This window comes from Salmo salar, chromosome ssa20 (genome assembly GCF_905237065.1).
Source record: "Salmo salar chromosome ssa20, Ssal_v3.1, whole genome shotgun sequence".
In the NCBI taxonomy this organism is placed as follows: Eukaryota; Metazoa; Chordata; class Actinopteri; order Salmoniformes; family Salmonidae; genus Salmo; species Salmo salar.
This window is the reverse complement of record NC_059461.1, coordinates 33410753-33432606: the sequence shown is the minus strand read 5'-3', so window position 1 is coordinate 33432606 and position 21854 is coordinate 33410753. Positions and strand designations below refer to the sequence as shown.

At 42.5% G+C, this 21854-nt stretch overlaps 1 protein-coding gene across 3 annotated transcripts; it reads right to left on the bottom strand.

The window, feature by feature from the left end:
* Positions 1 to 148: 148 nt before the first annotated feature.
* On the bottom strand, positions 149 to 20657 carry LOC106580461 (golgin subfamily A member 3). Of its 3 annotated transcripts, none has more exons than XM_014161560.2 (24): positions 20384 to 20657; positions 17097 to 17409; positions 15972 to 16264; positions 14394 to 14506; positions 13366 to 14129; positions 13017 to 13125; positions 12497 to 12803; positions 12123 to 12325; positions 11900 to 12037; positions 11548 to 11709; positions 10967 to 11335; positions 10785 to 10862; positions 10407 to 10670; positions 10127 to 10221; positions 9696 to 9912; positions 9360 to 9503; positions 8857 to 9054; positions 8569 to 8685; positions 8214 to 8353; positions 7839 to 7971; positions 7494 to 7616; positions 7193 to 7357; positions 2808 to 2965; positions 149 to 2455 (listed from the first exon to the last, which is right to left on the bottom strand). In XM_014161560.2, exons 3-24 carry the CDS (start codon positions 16072 to 16074, stop codon positions 2263 to 2265), a joined length of 4293 nt encoding a protein of 1430 aa, XP_014017035.2. In that variant the 5' UTR covers positions 16075 to 16264; positions 17097 to 17409; positions 20384 to 20657; the 3' UTR covers positions 149 to 2262. The 3 variants fall into 3 exon arrangements, with proteins under 3 accessions (XP_014017035.2, XP_014017036.2, XP_014017037.1); XM_014161561.2 differs by having other exon boundaries at positions 16098 to 16264; XM_014161562.2 differs by lacking the exon at positions 15972 to 16264.
* Positions 20658 to 21854: the final 1197 nt, after the last annotated feature.

Below are 21854 nucleotides of genomic sequence, written 5' to 3'. Positions count from 1 at the left end.
AGTACCTCCAAATATATAAGATATCTTTGGAAAAGACAGTTTCGAAAAAAAGGATGAAGCATGGGATCAATTAATTTGACTAATTGATTAATTATAAATACTACAGCCTACCCATCAAATGTTAGGGAATTAAATAACGGACAATTGATTAATAGTGCAACTTTATGAGAAATACAATATCTCCCAATATACATTTTTTATATTGGAATTAATCTGTTTAGCAGGTCTATGGCCCTCTTTGCAAAGATTGAACAGCAAATACAGCAAGGTTTATGTACAGAACTCTTTTATCCCTGCTCCATGTACCAAGCAAGGTTATGTATTAAAATATATAGATAACAGTGAAAGGTAGCTTGGAAGATAGTCAATGTTGGATTCGCCAAGTCAATGAAGTTCGAACAGATTGTTACAAACCCTTCTTCAAAAACACAGTATGGAGCGCCATTAGTTTTTACCAGTCAACTGATCACAGATTTCCCTTCGACTATAGGTTTTCCCTTCGCAGATATGTAATAAGCATGTTATTACAGTGTGGTTAAAAATAGTCAATTTACTTTGACTGGCAAGATACAGGTTGTCTGGACATGAGTCTAATGGCATATAAAACATCAGTTACATTACAACTGCATGTGCTGTAGTTTATGGTGTCCATTGCAGTCTACATTTGGACTTTTACCAGTTTGAATAAATATGCTTTGCAAGTTGCATATATCATTCTCAAATGTTTTTGCTAATCACACTTAGATAATGATCAAAGTCATTCAATTATAGGAAAAAGTAGAGAAAGGAAGTCTATTATATTAACCTCTACAAAGAATAAAACAGTTTTCCTGGAGAGCAAATCAACCTCAAAAGGAATTAAACAAGCAATTAAGGGGTGGGCAATCTGTAAATATGAAACCATAGTAACAAAAAGTAATACATTTGAGTGCATCTCACTCAGAAGTAGTAACATTGTGTAATAGTTCTTACACCTTCCCCTCCCTCAGTCAGTTACAGTAAGTTCTCTCTCCTTAATTGTGCAACATCGGTTGAGACTACCCAAATACATAACATTAAACCATTCAGTTTAGAACTGCAAACAGCATAATCATACACCATAACCTATACTACATCTTGCACACCCACTTTCAATAGAAATAATGATACGTTCATTCATAACATTTAGACCTTTAACAGCATACAAAATACTCCTCATTAAGGCTTTGCCATACACATTACTACAGTCCAAGCCAGCCAGTTAAACTCCCAATTTCATACATAGTTGAGAAGTATTAAGTTTCCACAAAGTTGCAGAGCCCACAATGATATGTTGATAGCAAGCTTTAAAAAAGAACAAGCAATTAAAAACCGAATAGATTGATGTTAATGAAATTAACAAATGCGAGGCGTACTAAAAAGGAGAATGGTATTGATTCACCACAAACAGTTTGAAAGCCATAGGGGCATTTGACCAGATGATTCCCTAAATCCCAAACCAACCCCTAGCCTACAACCTGATAAACTTGTGTAGATCAGAGGGAGAATAGGTGGAATATGGTTATTGCTTCACCGTGCCTTCCTATAGGCCTAGTAAACATTTTGCCATATTGTTAACACTTATCCAATCAGATTTACAGGATTGTCTAAGTTGAGGGACTAAGGGTCGATTTGGATTTCAACATAAGTTTATGGAACGAGTGGCTCCTCTCATTCACAGGCACAGAGGAATGGAAGAACAGTGAGAGGGACTACAGTATGCTTCTAACAGTATGCTTATCCATTTCTGCAGGCTTTAAAACAGTCTCACTTATCTTACCGGAGCATGAGAAAGTATATCAAAAGTACCGGTATGCGTAAACAAACTTCTAGCTACCATAATTAAACCGGGGTAATGGTGAATTTGTATTGTTTGAAAGATACTTGAGAATAGGCCTTACTTGGTGTCTATGACTTCAAAACAAAAGACCGGTGGAATCCCCTAACAATATAGTTGTCCCTGTCATTTAAGATTCAATATTGTCATTCCTGAAGAGTAAATAAATAAATATGACAAAATGACAGCCATAACAAAAATAGACAAAGTCCAAATAAAAATTAAAGCTATGGTATAAGTATAAATTACTTTATCCAACCACTGTCTGTGCTGATAATAATGCCAAATGTTGGCAGCAATTGATAAGAAATGGAGAAAAAAAAAAAAAAGAAACAGGAAAAAAAGAAAAGAAAAGTGCCCTTGTGGATAAAACTCCACTCTGTGCGTCTGCCTGAGAAAGTGCTGCACTACAATGGCTGTGCCTCCTCCGCTCCTCCGTTACAGTCCACCTGGTTTAGAGGGGGAGATGTTATGGAGTCATTCTCCAGCGGCACCCCCAGTCGAGTCAATTCCTCCTCTGCGTTAGTCCATGACGTCATGGAGTCGTGCACGGTGACTGTGTGCTCCTCCATTTGTTTCTGAAGGTTGTCCATCTCATGCCTGCAGGAAACACAACATTCACTTTAGTCTCCTGGCATTTGATTCCTAATAGAGAATTATAATACACCATCCACATGTGAGAAACATACTTTTAGAGTAAAGGATTTCATGCATACATTCCTATTATTTGTCTTTCATTATGGTTATCACAAAACACACAAGCTATTTTGAGTAACATGAGCTACAAAAGCATATTATCCATACTCCGTTTACAACCGCTATAAATGGTGCAGTGAAATGCTTCTGCGCTAGCTCCCTCAACATTGCAGTACAATAACCAATAATAATCAAAAGTCCAATAAAACAGGTTTTCCACTCCCAGAAGTTAAAGGAAAACATGGTCAGTTCTTACTTGAGCTGGCGCAGACAGTTGTGCAGGTTATTGAGGGGCTCCTTGTTTACGGAGGCAGAGGGCTTGAGCAACTCATCCAGCAGGGAGGCAGGCACAGGGCAGTCTGGGATCTTCACCGGGGTCACTGGATTTGATGGGTTCGATGGCTCCATCCTCTGCTGCTCAATGAGGAATACAGCACAAAAAGAAAACTCAGCATACTGTGATAAGAGTGTCTTCAGAAAGTATTCAAACCCCTCGGCTTTCTCAAAATGTTGCTGTGCTATAGCCTGAATTTCAAATGCAATTGAGATTGAGTCACTGGCCTACACACAATACCCCATAATGTCAAAGGGGAATTATGTTTTTAGAAATGTTTACAAATGAATAAAAAACTAAAAGTTGAAATGTCTTGAGTCAATAAGTATTCAACCTCTTTGTTATGGCAAGCCTAAATAAGTTCAAGAGTAAACATTTTCTTAACAAGTCAAATAAGTTGCATGGACACACTGTGTGCAGCAATAGTGTTTAACATGATTTTTGAATGACTACCTCATCTCTGTACCCCACACATAAAGATAATTAATTGTAAGGTCCCTCATTTGAGCAGTGAATTTCAAACACAGATTCAACCACAAAGACCAGGGAGGTTTTCCAATGCCTCACGAAGGGCACCTATTGGTAGATGTAGATGGGTAAAAATGTGATAAAAAGCAGATATTGAATATCCCTTGGAGCATGGTGAAGTTATTAATTACACGTTGGATGGTGTATCAATACACCCAGTCACTAAAGATACAGGAGTCCATCCTAACTCAATTACCGGAGAGGAAAGAAACCACTCAGGGATTTCACCATGAGGCCAATGTTGACTTTATAAACAGTTAGTTTAATGGCTGTGATAGGAGAAAACTGAGGATGGATCAACAACATTGTAGTTACTCCACAATACTAACCTAAATGACAGAGTGAAAAGGAAGCCTGAACAGAATATAATTTTTCCAAAACATGCATCCTGTTTGCAATAAGGCACTAAAGTAAAACTGCAAACAATGTGTCAAAGAAATTCACTTTATGTCCTGAATACAATGCGTTATGTTTGGGGCAAATCCAACACATCACTGAGTACTAGAGGTCTACCGATTAATCGGAATGGCCGATTAATTAGGGCCGATTTCAAGTTTTCATAACAATCAGTAATTGGTATTTTTGGCCACCGATTTGCCGATTTAATTATTATTATTTAATTTCTTTTAACTAGGCAAGTCAGTAAAGAACACATTCTTATTTTCAATGACGGCCTAGGAACGGTGGGTTAACTGCCTTGATCAGGGGCAGAACGACAGATTTTTACCTTGTCAGCTTGGGGATGCAACCTTACGGTTAACTAGTTACGGTTAACTAGTCCAACGCTCTAACCACCTGCTTTACATTGCACTCCACAAGGAGCCTGCCTGTTACGCGAATGCAGTAAGAAGCCAAGGTAAGTTGCTAGTTAGCATTAAACAATCAATCAATCATAAATCACTAGTTAACTACACATGGTTGATGATATTACTAGTTTATCTAGCCTGTCCTGCGTTGCATATAATCGATGCGGTGCGCATTCGTGAAAAAGGTCTCTCGTTGCTCCAACTTGTACCTAACCATAAACATCAATGTCTTTCTTAAAATCAATACACAAGTATATATTTTTAAACCTGCATCTTTAGTTAATATTGCCTGCTAATATGAATTTCTTTTAACTAGGGAAAATGTGTCACCTCTGCAACAGAGTCAGGGTATATGCTGCAGTTTGGGCCGCCTGGCTCGTTGCGAACCGTGAAGACTATTTCTTCCTAACAAAGACAGCCGACTTCGCCAAACGGGGGGGATGATTTAACAAAAGCACATTTGCAAAAAAAGCACAATCGTTGCACGACTGTACCTAACCATAAACATCAATGCCTTTCTTAAAATCAATACACAGAAGTATATATTTTTAAACATGCATATTTAGCTAAAAGAAATCCAGGTTAGCAGGCAATATTAACCAGGTGAAACTGTCACTTCTCTTCCGTTCATTGCACGCAGAGTCAGGGTATATGCAACACTTTGGGCCGCCTGGCTCATTGCGAACTAATTTGCCAGAATTTTAAGTAATTATGACATAACATTGAAGGCTGTGCAATGTAACAGGAACATTTAGACTTATGGATGCCACCCGTTAGGTAAAATACGGAACGTTTCCATATTTCACTGAAAGAATAAACGTGATAGTTTCCGGATTCGACCATATTAATGACCTAAGGCTCGTGTTTGTGTGTTATTATGTTAGCCGGGTGCGCGCTAATTGCGTTTCAAACGTCACTCGCTCTGAGACTTGGAGTAGTTGTTTCCCTTGCTCTACATGGGTAACGCTGCTTCGAGGGTGGCTGTTGTCGATGTGTTCCTGGTTCAAGCCCAGGTAGGAGCGAAGAGAGGGACGGAAGCTATACTGTTACACTGGCAATACTAAAGTGCCTATAAGAACATCCAATAGTCAAAGGTATATGAAATACAAATCGTATTGAGAGAAATAGTCCTATAATTCCTATAATAAACTACAAACTAAAACTTCTTACCTAGGAATATTGAAGACTCATGTTAAAAGGAACCACCAGCTTTCATATGTTCTCATGTTCTGAGCAAGGAACTTAAACATTAGCTTTCTTACATGGCACATAATGCACTTTTACTTTCTTCTCCAACACTTTGTTTTTGCATTATTTAAACCAAATTGAACATGTTTCATTATTTATTTGAGGCTAAATAGATTTTATTGATGTATTATATTAAGTTAAAATAAGTGTTCATTCAGTATTGGTTGTAATTGTCATTATTACAAATAAATAAAAACAAGTTTTTTAACATCTGCCGATTAATCGGCAGCGGCTTTTTTTTGGTCCTCCAATAATCGGCATCGGTGTTGAAAAATCATAAATCGGTCGTCCTCTACCGAGTACTATTCATATTTTCAAGCATAGCGGTGGCTGAATCATGCTACGGGTATGCTTGTCATCGGCAAGGACTAGGGAGTTTTTTTTTTAGGATGAAAAGAAACTGAATAGGCTAAGCACAGTCAAAATCCTAGAGGAAAACCTGGTTCAGTCTGCTTTCCAACAGACACCAGGAGACAAATTCACCTTTCAGCAGAACAGTAACCAAAAACACAAGGCCAAATATACACTGGAGTTGCTTACCAAGACAACATTGAATGTTCCCTAGTGGCATAGTTACAGTTTTGACTTAAATCGTCTTGAAAATCTATGGCAAGACTTGAAAATGGCTGTCTAGCAATGATCAATTACCAAGTTGACAGAGCTTGAAGAATTGTAAAAACAGTGTGCAAAGCTCTTAGAGACTTGCCCAGAAAGACTCACAGCGGTAATTGGTGCCAAAAGGTGTTTCTGACATGTATTGACCCGGGGGTGTGAATACTTATGCAAATTAGATATTTCTGTATTACATTTGCTAAAATATCTAAAAACATGTTTTCACTTTTTCATTATGGGGTATTGTGTGTAGATGGTTGAGATTATTATAATTTTTTAATCCATTTTGAGTCAGGCTGTAAAACCAAAATGTTGAACTAAGTCAAGTGGTCTGAATACTTTCTGAAGGCACTGTAAATCTACACCCAAGTGTGTTTATTGTAACAACTTTTCATACCCCTTTATCAACCCACAAAACATATGCCCATGTTACACTTTGATATTCTGCGTCTTCTCAAAGCCATGAAGGCGCTGGATGAGTTGTATGTTCTATCTACCCTTTCTCCATTTAAAGCTGCAATATGTAACTTTTTGGTAGACCCTTTGAAAGCAAGTCTAAGAAGCGGTTGATCTGTTCTATGTGCACTATTTCTACGCTTCCCGGTCTCAGTTTAGTTTTGAGTCTTACTTTCGGTTTTGTATACCAGCTTTAAACAGCTGAAAATACAATAATTTGGGTTATTGAAAATATATTTCACAGCAGTTTGTATGGTACAATGATTCTCTACACATTGCTTGTTTTGTCACAAACTGAAATTAGGCAAACTATTAGAATTTCAGCAACCAGTAAATGGCGTAGAGATTTCTGCATATTGCACCTTTAACACACCAACAATATTGAAATAACATTACTACCACAGGAGGTTGGTGACACCTTAATTGGGGAGGACAGGCTTGTGGTAATGGCTGGAGCGGAAAAGGTGGAATGGTGTCAAAAACACATGGTTTGATGCCATTACAGTAGCTCCATTCCAGCCATTATTAAGAGCGGTCCTCCCCTCAGCAGCATTCACTGATTACTACTGACGTAAAAATAAAACAGCGCCAAACCTAACCCTGTTCTTCCTACTCAGTCTCAGCCAAGTAGCAACATTTCAGTCCCAGGTGGCTTACCTTTCGGAGGCGGTTCTGTTTGAGGTCCAGTTTGAGCTGCTGGTTCTGCAGCAGAACAGTCTTCATGCTGTTCCTCAGCTCCCCCACCTTGGCCTGCAGCATGAACTTATCCTTTCTGGTGCTGCTCAGTTCCTCCTGCACAGACTCCAGCTCCACCTTAATGCCCTAGAATGCAGAGCAAGGCAAAGTCAGGTACAAAATGGCAACACAATGAACAATGACAGAGTTAAGTTGATCGTAACGTATGCTTCTGTGGCGCTAGCCAGCTCTGTCCTCCTCAGTACCCTGGTTGTGTGTGTACCTGTAGAGCTGTCTGCAGGCTGTCCAGCTCCCTCTGGCTGCACTGCTCCACCATTTCCAGCTGCTGTCTCTGGGCCTCGATCTCCCTCTGCCTCTGCTCCACCTCCCACTTCAAATCCTCCACCTGGAGGAAAACACAGTCAAGTCAGTGACCGATGTCTCTTTCAACAAACGTCCTTATTCCAGGTCCTGGGTTGTGTTCATTAGGGCACACCATAGCAAAACAGAAATGTGCGTTCTTATTGCAAAAGTTCAGGCAGTACCTCTCCGTTACAAACATTTCCTCCCTACTAAACAGGACCATGGTTGTGTCTATTGTGTAACGTTGTGTGGTATAGCTAGCTACCTCCTGGTTGGTGAGGGGCTGCTTGCTAAGCTGTTCATCCAGCTGTTTCTGGAGGATCTGGAGCTGGGAGTGGGCCTCTGATAGCTCCTCCTGGAACCTGGACACCTCCTGAGAGTGTTTCTCATCCTGAGCCCTATGGAGGAGAAGGAAAGAATGTTAAGGTGAAACAGGGTTAAAATCAAGGATAGACATAAGATCTAAACTAAAAGATAACTTCGAGTTAGACAGGGTTATTACCTAAAATACAAGGACCGAGCATGCCCCAATGATTCCATCAACTAATAAGGCTAATCAAAATCTTCTCTTAATCTGTTAAATACAGCAGCATCATTCCAGGCCTTATTCATTAACTATAAACTGCAAATTGAGACTCACTGTAGTTTGTGTGCCTCGCTGTGCAGGGCTTTGACCAGCTCTTCTTTGGCCTGCAGGTCCTTCTTGATCTCACACAGCTCCAGCATGGCTGCCCTGTAATGCCGTCTGTTGTGGGCAGCCTCTGCCTTAGCTGCTGCCACCTAGTGGACATAACACATACTTACAGTCTGTCTCCAAAGGCTTCATTGAGTGCATTACAGTATGCTACAATGTGGTAATGTAATGACTTTTTAAGATTATGTTGTGGCTGGGCCAGTGTCTCCTTCAGGGGCTTGTATGTGTGTAATGTGTTATAATGTGTCAATGACGACAGATAATGACTATGTTGTGGCTGGGTCGGGTTAGGTGTCTTTACCTGCTCTTTCAGGTCCTTGACTTTGGCTTTTTCCTTCTCCAAGGCGACCTGTAGTGTCTGGACCAGCTGTTTCATCTGCTGGTCTTCCTCCTCTTTGCGTTTTAGTACAGCTTGCACCTGTGGAGAAGGGCAAGGAAGAGAATAGAAAAAAAACTATCAGTTCGTTAGCTTTTTAAATCAAAAAGAGCAACCACTGACTCAAAATGGTGTTACTTTACCCACATGGGTAAAGTTATTTAATTGATCAGTGATAGAAATAACTGAGAATGTAAGATTGAAGCCTTTCACCTGGAGGTTGAGCTGGACCAGGTCGGCCTCTCTCTTGGCCAGGGCAGTCTCTAGAATATTGGTATGCTCCCGCAGTGCATTATGGGACTGCCCCAGTCCCGTCAACTTCCCTTTCTCATGCTCCAGCTCAAGGGATAACTTCTTGTTGGCGTCTTCCAGTCGTCTAATCCTCCTCTTGAAGCATCGCGCCTCCTGCAGCTGTGGATGAAAAAAGATAGACGATTTTACAATCAAGGTATCTAAGAAGCACAAGAACCACTGGATGTGAGTAATTTTCAGAGGGGTTGGGATAGTAAAACACATTTCTGTTGGACATTTGTGGACAATGGACAATAAAGTAATCTTCTCTTAATTGTCACTTGTCAGAGTATCTCACATCATTGGGCTGGTGGTGTACTTATAGCCTGATTAAACCAGACAATGTAAAGCAATGGTGAAACGTAGTGAAATCGGTTTCGATGCCAGCATAATGTATTTAGTTGTCATCACCCAGACTGTCTCACCTCATCTTCTAGCTCCATTACTTTCTCCTGTAACTCTTCCAGCTCAGTGCTGGTGAGGGAGATGACCTCCTGAAGCTCTTTCTCCAGCATGGCCTTGCTGTGGCTCACAGCCTGGTGTTCACTCTGCAGAGCCTCAATCTTATCCTAGAACAAGGAAGAGGTTTAGATCAGCATTCAAACATCACAGTTGGCTACGGTTGTGCTGTAATCTGTTATTAGTATGGCCACAAGTTTTTCCTGACCACATGATCTGACCAGAAACAAACTCTGGACACTAGTTGTCATGTGATCAGGAAAAACTCTGGGTCCTGATTATGAGGTTAGTACTGAATGTACCTGCAGGGCCTGGTTGTTGCCGCCGTCTGAGACCTGGGCCTTGAGTTTGACCAGCTCTGCCTCGGTGGTCTCCTTGTCAGCCAGGGCCTCTTGGAGCCTGCGACTCAGGATGCCCACTGCGTTCTCATAGGCTTTGTGCTTGGCCTTCATATCCTTCTGCGCGCTGGTCAAATCTGTCCCCAGCCGCTTCATTCTCACCTTCTGCTCTGAGATCGCCCTGAGAGAGGAAAATAAAACAATTAGACACATTAGTGCACATTTAAGCAATCTGAATAAAATAGATTATCCTGTCTGAGTAAGAGAGTTTCTTATTCCCGTTCATATTCTTATGCCATTTACACAGATTCATAGTAAATGTGTTTGGGTCATTACTATGGGAACCAAGCTAGTTACAGAAGTCTGTCTGGCTGTAGAAATGTTGTGTGACTCACTTCCTGGCTTCAGACTGCATCAGGTCCACCTGTTTCTTCAGGCCCTCATTCTCCTCCGTCACTGCTGCTAGCTGGCTCTGGTCAAACTGTAGGGACTGTGGAGGGACATCAAACACACACAATGATTATAATCAAATGCCTATCAAAAATAGAGTACTGCATTTTAAAAAGAAAGCCAGATAAGGCAATGGGATGTCATGCAAGTACTGTCATGAGAGTAATGCAAAGAAAAACCTAGAGCTACTAGGATGTCAGGCTTGTGTAGGATGGGATCATGTACTTGTATCTGAGACTCCAACTGATCCCTCTCGGTCTGCACAGACTGCAGGTGGTTCTCCAGGCTGTTCATCTGCTGCTGGACCCGGACCACTTCCATCTGCAGCCGGCTCTGCTCCAGCTCAGCTTTCTGTTTCTCCCCATGGGCCTCCAGCAGCTCCTGCTTCAGTCCCTTCACCTCCGACACCAGACGCTTCTTAGTTGAGTTCAGCTCGCTGATGAGCTGCTCCTTGGAGCTGGCATCCCGCCGATATGCCTCCACCATCACCTGATGGGTGGGAAATGGGAAGAGGTGTAAAGAGACGAGTCCTGTGTGTGAATGTGCATGCGTACACACAATCCTTCAAAAACAAAGGGTTACAGGATAGGGAGTGACAAGCACCTTTTGCTGCATGAACTGCTCTTTCAATTTCTGAGCTTGTTTCTTCAGGGTGCCGTTATCCTGCTGCAGAGATCCAATCTAAAAAGAAAATGGCATTCACTTTCTACTGAAGCTCAAACGTTGCCAACAGCCATAGAGGAGTGGGACTAGACCCTCTGGCTCCATGGTGGTTTGTTTCTCACCTGTGAGGATTTGACTTGGACCTCCTGCCTGAGCTGATCAAGGACATCTGAGGCCACCAGCACCTCCTCCCCCAGCCTCTCCGCCCCCTCGTCCAGCTGACTTTTATCAGCTCTGGCTGCCTGGAGGGCCACCTCCAGCACGATCTTCTCATTCTGCAGATACTGGATGTTCTCATCCTTGGCGTTGGTCTCTGTCTGCAGCTCTGCCAGCGTAGCCTCCAGCTCCAGGTAGCGGGCCTCCAGCTGGTTGATGGACTGCTCTTTGGTGTGAAGGCTCTCCTGAGTGGCTGTCAGCTGTCTCATCAGCTCCAGATGCTCCTTCTGGAGGGCCTCCAGCTGCAGGTCCTTCTGGGATAGGGTCACCTTCATCTGTGGGGGACACAGAGAGGGGTTACATGAGGCAACTGCTCCCAAATAGCAAAACAGTGAGCGGACATTGACTTTTTCTCAACGTAATGGACTTTGTTTTTGTCTCGCTCCTGATATTTTTGTAGATGTGTATAAAACCCCTTCCTTTCATTGATTTTAAACAACTTCTCCTGAGTGGCAAATTACCTTAATTTGAACAATTCATTATTTACCTGCTCTAGTTCTCTCTCCAGAGAGCTGGCGGTGTTGGCCAGTTTCTGTAAGTGCTCTCGCTCCTCCTCAAACTCGTCCAGTTTGTGCTGAAGGTCGTCCTCCACCATGCTCTTGGCATCCTGGATCTGCTGATAGGCAGCTTCTTGGGTCATCATGTCAGCCTACGGCCAGAGGGAGGGGAGAGGCCAGAGAACACACTGCTTAATAGCCTCAATTCTAATGCTGCATCTTTTCTTTTGTCAGTAAATCTTTTATTATTTTTCAGTAAAATTATTCAACAAACCATAACACAATATAAACACCAATCACACAACCTGTCGTAATTTTATAATTTAAAAAAAGGGGACAGACCTCAATACTCTGCAGCTGTACAGCAATGCGCTCCTTCTCTTTGATTGAGCGATGCTGGGTTTGTGTCAGCTGGTGGGACAGAGTCACGTTCTCCAGCTTCAGGTGCTCCAAGGCACCAATCTGGGTCATCTGCCCAGCCTGGAAAAAACACGTCAACTCCATAACACGTCAACTCCATAACACGTCAACTCAGTAGAAGCAAGATACAGACAGACAACCTTACCTGCATGTTGGCCATTTCGCCCTGGAGTCGGACTCGAGCCTCCTGGGCCAGCGCTAGCTGCTGCTGGTACCACTGGCGGACCTGCTGCAGCGAGATTATCTCTGCCTGGGAGGTCTTCAACCTGCTCTGCAGGGTGGTGCGCTCTAGCTGGACCTGCTGGAGCTGAGTCTGGAGACCACCCATCTGCTGACGCAACTCCTGAACTGAAGGAGAACACCACCATAAGAAATAATTCACAAAATTTGACAGAAATCATAAATCAATCGTATAATACTAATACAATAAATACCCCAATATTGTATTAGTATTATTGTGAGGAGATGCTGATGTGAAAGTATGATGCCCATACTAGGCTATCCATCCATCCAACTCACCAGCGTTATCCCTGGAGGTCACGTTCTGCTGCATCTCCTCCACTTTCCCCATGAGTCTCTGGTACTGCTCCTCAGCCACCTGCAGGTCATTGCCCAGCGAGGCCAGGCCAGCGTTCTTGCTCTCCAGGTTGCCCTGCAGCTCCACCATGGCCCTCTCCAGCTGGAAGCAGCTCTGGCGCAGGGTGGACACTTCCTTGTTGAGGGAGCTCTGCTTCTCTTGGCTGGCATGGGACTGCTCCACCTGGGCCTGCAGCTGGGCATTGACTGTAGCCAGCTTGGCCTGGAGCTCAGTCTTCTCTTTCAGAGCCTGGAGAGGATACGGGGAAAGAGGGTGAGGGAGTGATCTCCAGTATTCCCAATGGCTTGTACTGGGAGGGACTGAAGGGTGTTAGCCTAGCTATTCCAGTGAAAGTAAGTAAGTCTCAACATGTGGTAAGTTGAGTGGTAATTACCTTAGCTGATCCTATGTTAGGAGTATAAGCCATCATAGACACACCCTGTGTGTTCGTTAGTTAGTTACCTGGTTGGCCTCAGAAGACAGAGACTCTAGCTGGCCCTCCAGTCTCATCTTCTCCTTCAGAACCTGGAGCATTTCGTCATGTCCCATCACAGAGCTCTCCAATGACACACTACAGGAAATTAACCAATTGAGCAGGAAACAAGAAATTGTACAATTATGTGCTACTGGAACATTCAAGCAAATTCCACCAATTAAATTGTAAATGACTGGAAAAGTAAAGCTGATTCATCGTATAATAGCAATGTCCTAAAGCTGACTATGCAACAGCAATGTGCTTATGTTATTTACTAGTACTACACCAGTCAGTCTATGTGCTATTACAGAAGAGCTGTGTGCTGGTCAGGTGTACCTGCTGGAGAAGCTGTCCCTGCGGCTGCGTGGTCCCCCGGTCCCCTCCCTGTCCTGCTCCAGCAGGTGCTGTTCATCGCTGGCAGCCTGCAGCACCTCCTGCAGTGTTGGGAAGTTGCCCATGGCCTCCGGAACGATCTCCCTGCCCTCCACCATGTAGTTCCCTCCTCTCTGCCTGCCCACTGTTTCAGCCAGCATGCCATAGGTCCCAGTGCCCCCGGTGGAAGTGGACACGCTGCTGTAGGTAGAGCTGTCATCCCCATCTCCACCAGGCCGCGACCCCATACCTGACTCGCTGCCGGCATCCACCTCCGAGGTGTTGTCCTGGAGAGACATTGATGACCCCAGCAGGGCCTCCAAAGAGGTAATCTCCACGGAGCCAACCTCTGACATCATGCTGACCTCTGACAGGGTGGATACAGAGCTCAGGTTGGACCCCAGAGAGCCCATGGAGGAGTCTTCAGACGTTCTGACCCCACCACCGCCTCCTCCACCACCATCACTAGTGCCCCCTGCTGGCTCGAGGGTCTTGTAATCGGCCAGTGAGTGGATCTTGCTGGGGCGGGGTGATCGTGACTTTCTTTCCTTGGCTGGGGGGATGCCCAGGCTTCCCAGCTTAGGGCCCCGGGGGACGCTGGTTCGCAGGAAGGAGTACTCGGTGGTCATGGAGGTGGTGCTGGCCCGGGGAAGAGCCTCTGGGTGCATCATGAGGTCTGGGTCCAGAGTGCTGAACCCACTGCGGCTCTTTGCGGTGGAGCGGTAGGACTGGAAGAGGAGAGAGAGGTGGCATGATAATGAGCAGAAGACGTAGTCTACTTCAGCCCAACATTCAGGACTTCAAAAACCAAGACTAATAGAGGATCATTTTTTATAGATGGTGGATAGCAACAAAACTAGGCATTATGGCCTGCCATGCAAAAAATAATAGGGAGAACACTTCTGCTTTAAATTCAACTCTGTGCAGCTTGTAACTGACAGCTTTATCCTGATGAATGTATGCCTGGTGACTGATGCTGTTCACACACTCACCGTCTCCTTGTGCCTTTGCACTCTGTACTGTTTGAGCTGCTCTTCCAGCCGTCGGCGAGCATCACGGCGGATCTTCTCCTCATTCTCCATCTCCAGTGATGGCTCTTTGTCAGCTACAGGAAGAGCAGGTTTAACATAAGAAATAGAAGGCCCTCACTACACCCCTATACAACACTGAATAGGCTAACAATACCTAGGACATTGTCATACAAGCATACAATTCATTTTAGAAGGAAACCACAACTACGTGTACTAAGACTACTTTGTCCCTACAGTTCAGAGCCATTTTAAGATTTGAAATGAGAGTGCTTGTATGACATTGTTATCCATCCACCATGGTTAGGAGTGAAGCTGCATGCAACCCAGTCCTAACAAAGCCAGATGAGTCAGACTCAATCCATCTATTAGTCAGTCCACTCCAAGATCTTATTTTCAGGTTAGTAAAGTGTGACACAAAATAGTATCCAAACAGATTGTTTTTGGCTTGTGTGGTTAGTGAGTTTATAGACAGCAGGTGATATTCCTGATTGATGATTCTCTGACTGCAATTGGCCAGGTGTGCTGATGATCAACCATGAGGTGTCAGTCAGTGCAACTTAGAAGTTAGCATGAGGACTTCCTGATTGCACCATCATTTAAAGCAGAATGCACTATGAATGGAACAGAACACTATAAAATAGTTAGGTTTTTTTTACCCCTTTTTTCTCCCCAATTTCGTGGTATCAATTGGTAGTAGTTACAGTCTTATCTCATCGCTGCAACTCCCGTACGGACTCCGGAGAGGCGAAGGTCGAATAAACACAACCCAACCAAGCCGCACTGCTTCTTGACACAATGCACATCCAACCCGGAAGCCAGCCGCACCAATGTGTCGGAGGAAACACCGTACACCTGGCGACCTGGTCAGCGTGCACTGCACCTGGCCCGCCACAGGAGTCGCTAGTGCGCGATGAGACAAGGATATCCCTGCCGGCCAAACCCTCCCTAACCCGGACGACGCTGTGCCAATTGTGCGACGCCCCATGGGCCTCTCGGTCGCGGCCGGCTGCGACAGAGCCTGGGCTCGAACCCAGAATCTCTGATGGCACGGGGAGGCCGACACTATAAAAGAGTTAATGTGACACTGTAAACATTCTATGTGGGAGTGGTTAGCCTTTCACATTCAACAAAAAGCTTGAGATAAAACAAGACGTATTCTGTTATGTAACGAATAAAAACAACTTTGCATATCATGGTATCTGTAAGCCTAGGCCGTCATTCAAAACAACATTCACAACAAACACAAGTAAAGGATTAGTTCAAATACAGCCACTAAGTTCCCAACAAAAGCACCAAGACCCAAATCAAGCAATTAAATGACCACGGGTTTTCACAAAGTAAGCAGGCTCAAACCACTAAAGCACATACCCACTGGATCCCTCTCTTAATTGGAGCGTAGTAAGCACAGGCAAGGAAATTAAAATATGGGATGGGGAACTCAATAAGTCAGCCTCTGAAGCAACATCCCAGAGCAATAGGTGGTTAAAATACACGGGGGGGGGGGGCACTCACTGCAAATACAGGTTACAGTATGCTTACACAATTCAGTCTCCTGCATAGGCATACTCAGTCTGAGCGACTGCAATGCATCACCCTTGTGAGCAGGGCCCTCAGCACTAGCTCCCCCAGACTTCTCTAGCATGGGTGGTGGGATAGCGGCCACACCTTGGGATGGCTCTTTGGACTGGGGGCTGACAGGTGGGCTGGTGCCCTGGGCAGCAGGGGGCGACAGAGGCGGCAGGGGCCATTTGGACGGCCGTCCCCTCCTGCGCCTGGCCGCGGGCCCTCTGCCACACGTTCTCCATTTGGCACCACGTCTGCCTTAACAAAACCTGCAACGAGGGAGTGGGGTGAGGTGGGGGGTTGACAGTGTAGCGTGGCAGTAAAGTCTTTAGTTTCCGGCATATATCCATCCAGTTTTGTATTTCACAACACAATGAGTGTGGATTGTGATATACTTGAGGTTTTAAAAAAGGACTAGGAGGCAAGGCTCTTTTGAATTACTTAGTCTATTGTGGCTTTCACGGGTAACCGGTCAATCAAGCTTTGTCAAGCCAGAATAGCAGTTTGATACTATTCATTTTGTCATTTTTATTGAAGGCGAGATGTGTAGGAATAACAACGGCATGCTAATACACCTTAGTGCAGTTGAGGTGACTAAGAAGTGAGTGGCGTGTGGGTCAGTTATGAGGCAAGGCTCAGAGCGGTGTCCAGACAATTCTGCAATTGCACACAAGTACAAAGAGAGATAGCCTGAGGCGGCCGAGTAATGACCTTTTCTCTGGCCGATCGCACACAAGCATGTCATGCACAGCTTGGAAAGATACTGGTGGAAGACAGAGGAATTCCCTCCATATAAGGAGTTCCTATTACTGCAGATTCCCCACAAAAATAACATTATGTGAACAAAAATATAAACGTTCAGTTATGCTTTGCTATCCTTTAAGTTAGTTTAGGGCTCATTTGAAATGTATTTTTCTCTTACAATTAACTGGTTGAAGAAGAACACACTCCATTGTTTGATGAGAGGATGGAATGATTAAATCAGTCAGCAGTAGCTCAGAGTCTGACAGCTTGCCTAGAATTTCTACATTAAAATACAATGCAAATCAAATCACATCACTTGAGGGGCAGGCTAGGGCATTAAGTAGGGCAACAACTCACCATTAAGAACATCCCCCAACGCTGTCGGCTTGTTCAGCCCTCCTTTCTTCAGTAGCTGAGCGTCACTCACCACAGAATCAGCACCACCCTCTTTGGACTGTGGTATCAGGTCTAGTTGATGGATTTCTACATTGGTTGTCTCCATCTCAGCAATGACCGAGTTGTGGTTTTCCATTCACATACAGAATAAAATGATGTTGCACTGGAGCCCATGGAAGGGATATGGTCGTCACAGGGTGTAGCTATAATCCTTTCAAAACCTTTTCATCCCGTTCGTTCAGAGTACAAGGACACCCCCAAAAAATGGTCTCACCTGAAAATGTATAACATTAAGGTTTAGTTAGAATGACAATTATAAAATATTCAGTCTGATCAAAGACAGAGTAATCTAAATGCAAACTTGCCGTAATCTGACAGGATTTGCCTCCATGATGGTGTAGTGCGGATGTAGACAAATAAAATGAAGCGTGGCCTGCATTATTTATTAATACCATTGCAAATGTATTAGGGATGGGCATTCCGAGTCTTTTCTGTGAGCTGGAATCTTTGGCTCAGTTCACCTAAAAGAGATGTTCATTTGGCTCCCAAACACCTCTTCAGTAATGCTTAGAAATTGACATAAAACCCATGAACAAATTGTGAATCTCTAATTTAAAGCCTAAAATGTTGACTACCATTATGTAAGAACCTGTTGGGGCTAGGGGGCAGTATTTTCACGGCTGGATAAAAAAACGTACCCAATTTAATCTGGTTACTAATCCTACCCAGTAACTAGAATATGCATATACTTATTATATATGGATAGAAAACACCCTAAAGTTTCTAAAACTGTTTGAATGGTGTCTGTGAGTATAACAGAACTCATTTGGCAGGCAAAACCCTGAGACATTTTCTGACAGGAAGTGGATACCTGATGTGTTGAATTACCTTTAAGCCTATGCCATTGAAACACACAGGGGTTGATTAATGTTTTGGCACTTCCTATTGCTTCCACTAGATGTCACCAGCCTTTACAAAGTGTTTTGAGTCTTTTACTGTGAGATCTGACCGAACAAGAGCCATGGAACGGTGATGGCCGATTAGACTCTGGCGCGCGAGTTCATGTTGGGTACCCTCGTTCCAATACGTTATAAAAAGAGAATGCATTCGTCCACCTTGAATATTATTCATGTTCTGGTTAAAAAAGGCACTAATGATTTATGCTATACAACGTTTGACATGTTTGAACGAACGTAAATATATTTTTTCCCCTCGTTCATGACGAGAAGTCCGGCTGGCTTAGATCATGTGCTAACAACACGGAGCTTTTTGGATATAAATGATGAGCTTTTTTGAACAAAACTACATTCGTTATGGACCTGGGATTCCTGGAAGTGACATCTGATGAAGAGAATCAAAGGTAATGGATTATTTACATAGTATTTTCGATTTTAGAGCTCTCCAACATGGCCGTTTGTCTGTATAGCAAAGCATATTTTTCTGGGCGCAGTGCTCAGATTATTGCAAAGTGTGATTTCCCAGTAAGGTTATTTTTAAATCTGGCAAGTTGATTGCGTTCAAGAGATGTAAATCTATAATTCTTTAAATGACAATATAATATTTTACCAATGTTTTCTAATTTTAATTATTTAATTTGTGGTGCTGACTTGACTGCCGGTTATTGGAGGGAAACGATTTCCTCAACATCAATGCCATAGTAAAACGCTGTTTTTGGATATAAATATGAACTTGATAGAACTAAAAATGCATGCATTGTCTAACATAATGTCCTAGGAGTGTCATCTGATGGAGATTGTAAAAGGTTAGTGCATCATTTTAGCTGGTTTTATGGTTTTGGTGACGCCTGGCTTTGAATTGACAAAACATTACACACAGCTATTGTCAATATACTCTCCTAACATAATCTAACTTTATGCTTTCGCCGTAAAACCTTTTTGAAATCGGACAACGTGGTTAGATTAAGGAGATGTTTATCTTTCAAAGGGTGTAAGATAGTTGTATGTTTGAAAAATTTGAATTTTGACATTTATTTGGTTTCAAATTTGCCGCTCTTGAAATGCACCTGCTGTTGATAGGGTGCACCACGGGTGGCACGCTAGCGTCCCACATAGCCCCAAGAAGTTTTAAAATACATTTTTTATATGACTAAATGACTAGATGAAAAGTTTGTGGTCATATGCACATCCTTAAAAACGTAGGTGCTGGGCTAATAAAGAAAACTTGTAAAGAACAGTAAGGCCCGCACACTGTTTATGCTCCCAATTCACTGCTTTATTGACTATGCTTCTTTCTTTGTAAAATTATTAGATGGCCTGCAAAAAATGTTTTTTACTAAATCTAACGCACGGGGAAAAAATAACTTGGACCAGAATGAAGCTCTCTCCTCACTATATTGTTTCTGCACTGTGGTATGGCCATAAATTATCTGCAGATAATGTCAAAAAGCAATAGTAACAGAATGCAAATGTAGGAGCCAAATGAACGGCTCTTTCACATTCGATTCACCAAAAAAAGAGCCGTTCATTCGCGAACAACCAATCACTAAAATGTTTATTTTCAATAGATTTGGTAAAATGTTCTAACCAACTGGGAGAATGTGTTCTGGAAGAACAGCTCCACTAAGTAATGGCTAAAGCTGTCTAGCTAACTAGCTAAGTGGATTTAGTTAACGTTACAAAAAATATAGCTAGCTAAATTAATTTAGTAAATATGCCTTTGCATATTGCAATCAAATAGCTACAAGGCTAATCAGTCTTGTATAAAAACAGATAACTATTCGGCAGCTTTACCACACATTCATTGCCTTGCTTATTTCCCAACTTGTAGGTAGCCAGCTAACAACACTATTGCTAACTAGCCAACTGCAATGACAGCTGCAGCCTCTACACAAGCTAACTTTAGCTGGGTGGTTAGCTAGTTAGCCAGCTAAACATACATCATATGGCAAGTTGGTTAGACATGTAAAACACAATGTGTCTGTTATGAAGATGGCTGGCCTTTAAAAACGATGTTAGTAACAAGCTAGTTAGTTCGCGGTCTCAACCAGTCAAGCAAAGACAGCCTAACGTTACGTTTGCTCGTTAGCTATCTAACATTCATTAGCCACATACATAGCTAACACAGGACGATAATTTTTCTACACTCCGATATCACACCAGTTCACGAAGTTGTGTAATGTATAAATCAATGCAGATTGTGAAATTATTAAAAGGTTTAATAAATAACCAAAATATTTATTTCTGACATGACAATAGTTGAAATGCACAGAAAATTTTTATAAAGCCAACCTTTTTCAGACGCCTCTTCGTTCTGCTTCTACGTGGCTAAATGGATTCCATTATTTTACGTGTCCGACGAGAAACAGGATACTTGACATCGTTTTGTGGATTGATGTCTACTAAACACGTATTAAATAATTGTATTTTGCATTTATATATGACTTATTATATTTTGTAACTAATTATCTATAAATAAGCCTATGCTTGGAAATGACATACATTCAAAGGGCAAAAATGGCAGACAGGTTGCTGCCCGAACTGTTATAATGAACGGACACTTGCCCCTTTGTAATTATCTGAAAAACATTTAATCCCTCTGGCGGTCGTGAAATAAAACTGCGACCTCTTATCAGAAATTCTAGCTACAATATTTACAATATTGTCAGAACTGTAACAAAATGTTTCTGGGAAAAACCTTTATTTCATTCTGTATCCCCATAAAATAAAAAAGGTTGCAGTGTGTATTACTATGCGGATGCTTTACTGTCATTATGATGTCTTATGCAAAATAACATGTAAGATCGTTTCTAATTAATGAATGGTTAGGAGCAATCATCATTATCACTAAACTAAAATTACACTGATCAAAGATCTAATCGATTGACTATTGCAAATGGTTAAAGGTGTATAAAATAATCACTAACACCCATTATCGACTAGCTAGTTATGGCTTATTAGGCACCCAGTTGGAACATGATATACAGCTTATTGACAAATATGCATATTTTACCAACCAACCTTTGCTCAATAGTATTGTAATACAAAATCCATGAAAGAAAATCCATTTCATCATTAAGATCACTTTATTGGTCAATTGCACCCAAGGTCCAATCAAAATCTGATTTCTGCATTTAACCCAACCCATCGAATAGACAGGTGCGGGGAGCTGTTGTGTGTGTTTGAAAATCAAAATAAAAGGCAAACATATATTTAAGACAAATTAAAATAAAGAGCTTGTCTGGTCTTTTCTTTGGCGAGTCACACAGCATCTGTGCAGGTAGGTCAACATACAATAAGTGGAAGGCAGCACTGCCCTGTCTAACAGGCTACTGTGCGGTAGACTACGCTGTCATCAGGTGGAGCTGCTGCCTGTTAGAAAACAGATAGACAAGTACTTGTGAAAAAGGACTATGAATTTTGTTATGACGGAATGTATTGTTTGGAAGTTGATCATGTAAAGAAGTTATAATGGTGATACAGACATGACATTATGTTTAAACAATCAAACCTTACTTGTATTGCTTCTACTGTATGTAGCTTAATTATTAACACAATGTGTAGCTATGGATAGAATACACAGCTGGATAAGTAACAGTACACAACAAGGTTCATCTGAACAGCAGCAGCCTTACCCTGGACTGTACTTTCTGTCAGGTCATGTTCTTTAGGATGACAGTGCTGTATGTCACGTCATCATTGTCAATAAATTGGTCCTGCTGGTAAAAAGACACAACTGGAGGTTAACAACACAACTCCTCTG